General features: G+C 36.1%; 1 protein-coding gene and 1 pseudogene across 1 annotated transcript; one reads left to right on the top strand and one right to left on the bottom strand.

Moving 5' to 3' along the window:
- Window positions 1-4,592: 4,592 nt before the first annotated feature.
- Window positions 4,593-6,057, top strand: LOC147388142 (berberine bridge enzyme-like 23; annotated as a pseudogene).
- A 957-nt stretch (window positions 6,058-7,014) lies between these two features.
- LOC147388141 (Pentatricopeptide repeat (PPR) superfamily protein) lies at window positions 7,015-10,312 on the bottom strand. The gene has a single exon (XM_086421716.1). The coding sequence runs from the start codon at window positions 10,086-10,088 to the stop codon at window positions 7,728-7,730; it is 2,361 nt and encodes a 786-aa protein (XP_086277842.1). The 5' UTR covers window positions 10,089-10,312; the 3' UTR covers window positions 7,015-7,727.
- Between the last annotated feature and the right edge of the window lie 203 nt (window positions 10,313-10,515).

Genomic DNA, 10,515 nt, shown 5'->3' with positions numbered 1-10,515 from the left:
TAAAATATTCAGTCCATTGAATTTAATTGGCCAATAAAAATGATTGGGACTATGTACCCATTTGAGTTTGGGTCGGTTCGACCCAATGGATCTGAATTATCTACTCGAATTATTTCATGTACTATTTTTAAGCCAATTAGTCCAACCGGTCTATGTGTTGATCCATAAGATCCATTTACCAATTGGGCTAACTAGTTTAACTTGACATTGATCGGCATGTTTCATCAGTTATATTTATTGGGTTGGATCGGTATTGCGGGTTCAATTTGAGTAGTGTGGACCGGTCCACCCTCTTATCTTTTAGTTAAATTAAGTAGAGCAACATGGGAGTACTATTGATCAATTCAAGTCGTGGCCTAGTGGGACCGTACTTAGGTTCAAGGTTCTAAGCTCACTAAATGATTGAAGCTAGGTTAGGACAAAGCTTAGGTCACTTCAGCCCGAAACACCAATATACTATCCTGGTTTTACTTGGTCAAGCAGTACGAGATGCTCCAGTTTGATATACCCGAAGGTACTGTACTGAAGTTGTAGAGTTCACGATCATCCCCTGTGTCCCGAAGGACCAGGTTAGCTTGGATCTGGCTATGGGGGTTTATAAGGACATGTCATGATGCAAACATATATATGCATGCTCGTGAGTGTGTGCAAAGGGACAAAGTGCGTCCGGGGCATTTTCGCGAATATCCAATCATACAAGCCACATACATCCCATCATCAAACCAATCACGATGAATACAATAATTGATTACATCCAATCATAACCCAATAAAAAAAAGACCAAATCTAACCTAATCTGAGAGTCTTATTCGAGCAAAAGGTCAACCTAAGGATAGCCTTGGATCGGGTCAAGTTCGACCCTAATATCCCCAGCGGAGTTGCCACTGAAATCGCCTCGACCCTTTTTTACTAAATAGTGGATAGGAGTCCGATTTTTAAATGAGGGACTTTTGAGAAATAGGAGTTGCCATCTAGTTTAGGTCTAAGAACCAAAATTAACTCCAAATGGATATGGGTCGATCCACGGATCATAGAGACGGGTAAGGGTCAGATTACGGGTAAGGGTCAGATTTTAGAAAAAAAAAATTTTATTCGTTTTAATTTCTTGATTGCCTTTTTTTTATTTTAATCTTATCGGTGGTTTGATTTTAATTTTTTAAATGTTTAATTGTTGCTTAATTTTAGTTTTAATTGTTTAATTATTTAATTTTAATTGTTACTTGATTTTAATTTTAATTGTTTAATTGTTGTTTGATTTTAATTTTAATTGTTTAATTGTTGTTTGATTTTAATTTTAATTGTTTAATTGTCATTTCATTTTAATTTTAATTGTTTAATTGTTATTTGATTTTAATTTTAATTTTTTGATTGTTTAACTTTTAATTTGAGTTTTCTTTTTAGTTTTAATTGTTTGAATTTTTTAATTTGAGTTTTATTTTTGGTTTTAATTGTTTAATTTTTTATTTGAGTTTTATTTTTAGTTAGATTAGATTTTTAATTGGATTTCGATTTTTATTATATTTTCCTAACGATCGGGATCTCTATGTTGAATTTGAAGGTTGAGGGGCATTTCGGTCATTTTTATGATTTTTTCTAAATTTCTCTGTTTTCGTCGGTTTAGGTCCCGTTAGACCCGAAATCATATTCTAAGTGCAATGGAGGTACTTTCGAGGTCTTTCGGAGGTCTGAAATTCATGAAGAGTACTTTCGTTATTTTGTCGATTTTTGTAGATTTTTACAAATTTTAACGTGAGGTTTCTTTCAGTTTCAACGTGATTATTTCTAAATTTCAAAGTCATATTTTCCTAGCGTAGCGAGGTCTCTAGGTTGTCAAACTGTGTAGCGAACCTGAGCGTACGTACTTGCTAAATCGGGTATACCGTGTAGCGATCCCAAGCGTGCGTGAATTTCTATGTCGAGTCGTAACGAGTAGGAGGATGGAAAAAGTGAAAACTGAGGGAATTAGGGACAGTACTCAAAAACCTTCGAGTTCATTGCGATCATCATTAGGAATTCACGGTAACCGGATGACGAATTGTCGAATTTGGCAAATGCAAAAATGGGATGTCTACACGATCCGTCATGAATCGGAGATTGACCGGGAAGTTAGCAACCCGTAAAGAAAAGGCACCCTAATCCCAAGATATTCGGGATTTAATTGAAGTATTCTAGGAAAATTCTCCTTTGATAGGAGATCCAGCGAGGAAGAAGGGAAAATTGTTGAAGAAGCAAAATAAGGATCCTCTGCCTATAAAAGGATGAGGAAATCATAAGAAAAGGTATGAAAAAAAGCATCCTCTCCACTAGGGAATACTACATATTGTTATTTTTCAAAACTTAACTTTAGCATCGGAGGCATTGATTTCAAGGACAAGAAAATCAATTTGTAGAAGATCGGAAGATCAAACGTCCTCACAACAGAAGGTGCTCACGAAAATGCCATCCACAGTAAAGATTTGAGCCTTACTAAGTGTCGTTTTACTCAAATGGATTAACATCTCAGTAATCTAACACCACAATTCTCTACGTGACTTTGAAAAACTCATATCCAAAAAAAAAATTGAAAAAACTATTTATTTATTTTTTAACTTGATCCAAGGTTTTGAAAATAGACGGCTAACAAACTTTCACATAAATCGCAAACTTAAAATCAACTGTGAAAAATAAAAATAAAAATAAAAGTAATTTAGATTTTTTTTTCTCCGAAGTTTATAGAATTTTATCTTCTATAAGTTTGAAGCAATGGATCACGTTTTTGGATGCCACAATAAGTTGAGCTCAAGACTCTTAGTGAAGCTGAAATCCTTACTAACTTAGTAAGGCTAGTTGGACTCCAAAGATATATCTGATTGATGCAACAATGGTCGATCTTTGCAAGTAAACTGCCATTTTAGCCTTCTCAAGCGCAAGACAACTGTCGTTTAGTTGACAAAAAGTTACACCCATAAAGAAGTGTTGAATGCCGACTTTGAAGATCTTTAAATCAAAATATTCCAATTTAATTAGACAAAAACAACTCTCATACGATACCCCTCTGAAAGGGTAATTTATACATACTCCCCTTTAGGTTTTGATGAGTATCTAAGATACCTTTTACATTTTCAATTTTATTCAAACAATTCTCATCTGTTAAGGGGTGAATACCAAACACAAGGCACAGCGGAATTTATCTACCCACTTTGTAAATTAAATAGTCAATAACAATAAAATAACTCAATCACAGTGCAGAAAATATAATCAAGTACAACACCACAATTTTACGTGGAAAACCCTCCAAGGAGAAGGGAAAAAACCACGGGACCTAGTCCAGTCAAAACTTCCACTATGAATAATAATAGGATACACGGTCTTCTCTAGAAAGATATCTAGAGGCTACCAGTTCATCAAGAATATATCTATTCTTGAATTAAAAACAAGTTCATCACTATAGGAAGTGGATTCCAACAAGAATAAGAAAGATCTCACCGAACAATCGAAGAAGAAAATCTATTATCGACACCAATCGATGCGCAGCACTTGTTGTCAGGAACAATATGCTGAAATTTGATCAAAATCGGACCACAGATGATCTTCCAATCTCTGATGAAAGGATCAAAACAAAAAACCAAATTCTCTCTTCACAAAAATGGCAGCTCTCTCTCACTCTCTTTTTTTTCTGTTTTTTTTATTATTAATATATATAGCTAGGTTTTGTTTTGTTTTTCTTTTAAAAAACAAAACCTAACTCACGTGGGTCCCACATAAGAGGGACTGCCTAACATCATCCTACCAAATTAGGAAAGAAATTAGGTTTTGATGAGTAGCTCCAATAGACAACGTAGTGAGAGAAAGTCAATTGAAATGATTTTGACAAGTTTAAGTAATGCTCATTACAATTTCTTTTTTTCTTTTTTTTTTATAATATTCAAATTGAAAGTCGTGAAAAAAAAAAAAGATGAAGACTCAAAAATTTTGACAGAAATATTATAAATAGATATGAACTTATTTTCAATAACAGAAAACTTGGATCTAAATAAATTTAAATAAAGGAAAACAATTTGTTTAACTAACCCTAAATCTTTCGGAAAAAGGCTTAGTTGTTTGTTCGTTATATAGAGTAAAAAATTTCATTTATTTTCTTAATCATAGATTTTAAAGAGGAAATAATAAATAACATAAAAATAACTAATCAAATCATGCTGAGAATAAGTAGTGATCTTGTAACCATAAGCAAAGGTTCAAGACGAAAGGTTTTTGGGAAAAAATTTTGACAAGAAGATAAAGAAAATGGAAGTCAGTTCTTTTCCATTAGTCTCTTACAGAAAGACTGCGGTCAAGGGGGTGTGTCATGGAAAACACAATGGGTATCTCAAATATTTAGCTAATCCCGGAGGGGCTAGCTAAAATAGCTTGTAAAAAACGTTTTAAGTGGTGAGATTACAAATAAGCAAGCTCATCCCCACAAACAAGAAATCAAAAATGGATTCAAGTCTACAACGTCACAAAGCCTTGCACTACTTTCTCTTCTTTTCTTGCTTTCAGTTTCATATATTACCTCTACTTCAACTTCAACTTCAACTTCAACCCAAGAAAACTTTCTTCAATGTATGTTCATGCATTCTCCATCCCATTACACCCAACAAATCCACTCTCCAAACACATCTTCATACTCATCTCTCTTACACTCTTATGTTGAAGATTTCAAGTTCTTTTCCTACAAAACCTTAAAGCCTCTCATCGTAATTACACCATTTAATGAATCTGGAATCCAAGCAGCACTCATTTGCACCAAGAAATATAGCTTTCAAATCAGAGTAAGAAGTGGTGGGCATGATTATGAAGGACTTTCTTCAACATCGGATACACCTTTCATTATCCTCGATCTCATCAATCTCCGATCCATCAATGTTGATATCGAAGATGAAACAGTATGGGCTCAAGCAGGTGCAACACTTGGTGAAGTTTATTATAAAATTGCAAAGAAAAGTAAGACTTATGGATTCCCTTCTGGAGTTTGTCCTACTGTTGGTGTTGGTGAACAAATCAGTAGAGGTGGTTTAGGTACCCTTATGAGGAAATATGGCCTCGCAGCCGATAACATCATCGATGCTTCGATTATCAATGTAAATGGAAGAATACTCAATAGAGAATCAATGGGTGAAGATCTGTTTTTGGCTATTAGAGGATGGGGAGGTGCAAGCTTTGTAATTATTATTTCATGGAAAATCAAATTAGTTTCTATTCCAACAAAAGTGACTGTTTTCACAATCCAACCTCAAAACAAGGTGCAACTAAACTTGTTCAACAATGGCAACACATTGCATATAAGCTTCATGAAGATCTCTTCATCAGAATTATTATCCAAATAGTGGGAAACAAAATAATTCAAGCCTCATTCAACTCTTTGTTTCTTGGGACTGTTCAAGAACTACTCCCACTTATGGAAAAGAGCTTCCCTGAATTGGGTTTGATGGCCAAAGATTGTACCGAAATGACTTGGATTGAATCTGTACTATATTTTGCAAATTACCAAAATTAAAAATCTTTAGAAGTTTTGCTGAACAGAACTCACCAAGATACAAGCTTCTTTAAGGGTAAATCAGATTTTGTTAAGAACCCAATATCTGAAATTGGATTACAAGGGATTTGGGAAAGATTTATGAAAGAAAAAATAGCTTTCATGATTATGGATCCATTAGGTGGAAAGATGAGCAAGATATCAGAGTCTGAGCTTCCTCTTCCACATAGAGAAGGTAATTTGTATAACATACAATACTTGGTAAAGTGGGAAGAAGAAGGAATTGGTGAAGCAAAGAAACATATGGATTGGATCAGAAGCCTTTACAGTTACATGACCCCATATGTTTCTAACTCTCCAAGAACTGCTTATCTCAATTATAGGGATCTTGATTTGAGAAGAAATGGGTTTGATGGTAGTATAAGCTATTTAAAAGCTAAGGTTTGGGGTGACAAGTATTTCAAGAGGGTTTGCTGAAGAGTAAGGTTGATCCTGATAACTTCTTTAGGAATGAACAGAGTATTCCTCCTCTTCCTGCACAAGGAAATAGTGTTGTTTGATTGTTTCCAAATAAACTGTTGGTAAAGTTAAATTTATATAAAATGGATTTGCACTTTTCTAAGAGAAATTATTATAATTTTATATATATTTTTAGGGATTTTGTTTTTATAAAATTGTTGAGGCTTATGCCTTGCCTCAAGAACCCAAAACACCTCAAGTGTGCCTTGGGAACTTCAAAACACTAGTTTCACAAACTTTATTGATTTTTATTGCCCACCCCATGAACAGAATCCTATTGGAAAAATTATGAAAATTCTCTTTACATTCTAGAGGTGGAAGAAAACAAACAAAAAATTTATCTAGTCTAAGGTTTGATTGTTTCACAAGTAAACTAACCACAAATATTTCTAAAATTATTTAATAGATGCAAATCAATCCAACCAAATTAAACCGGTCAAACCATGATAGAACCAATTTGACAAGTTTTCAGTTTGTTTTCATCAGTTTAATTCTTCAACATTACCTAGGACCATCGATGATTATCACTTTTTGCATCTAGATTCCATCTAACATTAGAAATCACTCTGATCTGGATCCCTTAAAGAGATTCTTCTATATCCTCTTTTTCTTGCACATTCTAGATTATATTTGAGTCATGACCAAATCCTTGAGATAGGCAGTTTCGTTTATTGGATTGATGTAGCCTAAACAAATGACGCCTGTTAAAGTTTCGTCGGTTGCCAATTTGCATCTCGGACCATCTAGAAGTTGACTACTCCAATATCAAGGTGAGACATGTGAGTTTCATATTGATTCAATATTTGACTATCATATATATTAAAACTTCAATCCAGACCCTAAATTACCTTATCAGATCTCGAACAATTGACTATTGAAAATCATATGGTAGCAGAGGCATTCATTGTTACATTTACATATGGAATATGAGCTCTCAGATTTATTGACAATAGATGGTGTAAACAGAAACATGTTTTACTTTGAATTGAACGAGGCTATGATGATAACCATGATTAAATTGAAATAAAAATAATAAGTTCAAAAAATAAGACAAGAACAAAGAAACACTTGCAAGAGAAAGGGAAGGAAAGAAAAAATATGGAAATCCTTCCAATGGCTCAAGCATTTACCCTTATTGGAATAGGTGTAAAGCATTCGCTTCAATTCTCGATCATCCCGACAAGTGATTTTCTGACTACAAAGATTTCAACTCCTACTAGAGCTTTAATTTCTGCTTCACTTGGATCGATAAACCCAATTGACCCCAAAACACCAACTTCAAAACTAGTAAATTTATACTAAACTACCAAAAGTAAACTTTGGAGTCTCCTCAGTTGCTCCACCCATATCATTTGCCAAGCCACTCTTCAGCATGATAAAAATCTCCAGGGTTCAAAAGCCTTTTCAACCCTAATGTCATAGCTGTCGGTCTCCCACATCAACTCTACCCAACAGAACAAAATTGCTCACCTTGGACTGAACCATCAAAGGCTAGGCATTTATACATCAAACTTGTTAGTAGTGCCCAATTTTATTTATTTTCACAAAACATTCAGTCTCATTAATTTTGTTGGTCCTTCTCAGATCAGGTTCAGCAACTTCTTTCATTCTCAATAGTGATAGTTCTTTATCAAGCAGTCAAATTTTCAACTCTCAAGACATTTCGCACCAAACAAAGAGAAAGGCAGCATCCTACCATTTACAAATCTAATCATCTAGCATTGTCAACCATTCTAAGATCCTCATCGACCATAAAAGCTTGGACCTCATCCTTAAATTCAACCCAGCTATAACCTGGATCCTTTACAACTCCCCTCTCACACATCATTGCCCTAACAGCTGATGCTTCATCCCATCTTCCTAAAGCAGCATATATATTAGACAGAAGCACATACGGGGCTGGGTTATGCGGGTCTAGGCGGAAAAGTTGCTCCGCGGCTCGTCTTCCTAAGGTGACATTAGCATGAACTCTACAAGAACTGAGCAAAACTTCCCAAATTATGGGGTCATCTTTACACGGCATCCTATCTATAACCACTTCAGCTTCACTAAAGCGACCAGCTCGGCCCAGAGAATCGATGATGCACGTGTAATGGTCTGCCAATGGGTCCACCTTATGGTCTCGCTCCATGGAATCGAAGATTCTTATCCCAGCATCTACCAACCCAGAATGGCTACAAGCGGTTAGAACCGCAATGAAGGTTATGCTATCGGGTCTCTCTCCCAATCGAACCAGGTCTTCAAAGAGTTCAACAGCCTCATCCCCACGGCCGTTTTGAGCATACCCATGTATCATCTCATTCCAAGAAACAATATTTTTATCACCCATGTTGTCGAAAAACTGGCGGGCCCCATCTACATTGCCACATTTTGAGTACATATCGATAAGAGCGCTCCCCACAAAAACATCATGTGTGTATCCATCTTTTACTATCTGGGCATGAATTTGTCTCCCATGTGACAAAGAAGTCAGTGTAGCACAAGAGGCGAGTACACTAGCATAAGAGAACTGAGTGGGACCCATACCCTTCTCTCGCATTTGTTTAAAGAGAGTAAGGGCTTCCCTATTCAAAGAATTGAAAGCAAAACCGGCAATCATTGAATTCCAACAGACAATATCCCTTTCAAACATTCTATCAAAAATACACCGCGCCGTGTCAAGGTTTCCACATTTTGAATACATATCAACAAGTCCACTAGCGACAAACATGTCAACATGAAGAGCTTCCTTGGTTGAAGCAGCATGGACTTGTTTTCCACACCTAAGGAGCCCCATTCCTGCACACGAGCTGAGAATAATGGCTACAGTAGTTCGATCAGGTCGGACACTTAGAAATTGCATTTTCCTAAAGAATTCCAAAGCTTCCTCATGGTTTCCTTTCTGAGAATAACCCGAAAGTATAGCGTTCCACGCACTAACGTTTGGGCATGATATCCTATCAAACATTTGACGGCCCGTTTCTATGTCCCCAGACTTGACACATGCCCCGAGCATACTGATATATGTCACCTCATCTGGTTCAAAGCCATACAAGTGCATACTTTGCATCAACTCTAAGGCCTTCTCACTCCGTCCGTCTTGTCCATACCCTGCTATCATAACATTCCAAGAAACAACATTAAGTTCGGGCAAATTTGCAAAAACCATCACAGCACTGTCCATATTTCCATGTTTAGCATACATATCAAGCAACGAATTGCCTACGTGAAGATTTAATTCAAACCGAAGTTTAATTGCGAGACCATGTACTGCTTTTCCATATACATTAGATAAAAAACAGTTATTTTGATCAGAAACAACCAATTCTCCAGCTCCTCCTCCTCTGGCACAAACACCAAGAATGCTTGAAAAGGCAACAGAATCGATCTGAATTCCTTTCCGATGCATCTTTGAAAACATTTTCAATGCCTCTACTATCCGATCAGTCTGTGCTAACCCACCAATCATTGCTGTGAAAGAAACCTCGTTCTGCATAGACATCTCTTCAAAAGATCGAATTGCATCCTCAACAGCCCCACACTTTGCATACATACCCACCAAACCATTTTCCACATACGTGTTACCATCAAGACCGACTTTAATAACAAGACCATGACATCTACTACCTTGTTGTACATCTAATAAACTACCAAAAGCACTAAGAATACTTGCAAAAGTGAAATGGGTAGGCTTGAAACCTTCACTATTCATCATATAATATAATTTCAAGGCTTCTCGTTCAGACCCGCTTCGTACTAACGCACTAATTACCGTGTTCCACGAGACGGTATTTTTATCAGGCATTTTCACAAACAAATGGTGTGCATCTTCTAAGTTTCCAGATTTACAACACGCACTAAGGATGGCATTCCAAGAATAAACATTCTTTCCAGGCATTTTATCGAACACTTTGCGAGACGACTTAAGATTACTACAATTTGAGTAGAATTCGATGAGTCTATTAGATAAAAAGATGTCTGAGAAGAACCCATTGCGGAGGATTTGGGCGTGAAGGAGTTTTCCTGCTAAATGGGCTTTCTTGTCTATACAAATCTGCAAGAGATTGGCGAGATGGGTAACCTTGTTTTCCATTTTCAGCGCGGGAAAGAGGGCTCGAATTTGAAAGTTAGTAGAGGCTGAACATCAACCGTCATTCAAAAATGTGTCAGTTGTGAGTCTGTCCCAGCTTTTATGTAGAAGTAATTTGAATGAGGGTAGTTTCTTCGTGTTGGAAGAATTAAATGGGTCGGATCTAAGTATATCAATATTTAAATTAAATCTAGATAAAAAATAAAAATAAAAATTGGATCCGGATCCAACTTGGATCAGTCGAACTGAGATCATATTCGAATCCATTGAGTTGACTTGCATTTGACATTAGAAACATCCTAGACTAGGAGAAATCATCCCTAGATTCCAGTCCGTCAGGTTGGGTCGGGTCAATGGACATTAACCATATTCAACCCTTTTTTTATTTGGATATTGTCCAAAGATCTAAACACATTAAATTCAAATTTTG

Source organism: Akebia trifoliata, chromosome 13 (genome assembly GCF_017979445.1).
Source record: "Akebia trifoliata isolate Shusen 1 chromosome 13, ASM1797944v1, whole genome shotgun sequence".
NCBI lineage: Eukaryota > Viridiplantae > Streptophyta > Magnoliopsida > Ranunculales > Lardizabalaceae > Akebia > Akebia trifoliata.
Note: the sequence above shows the minus strand (reverse complement) of the source record. Positions and strands in the feature narration are given on the sequence as shown.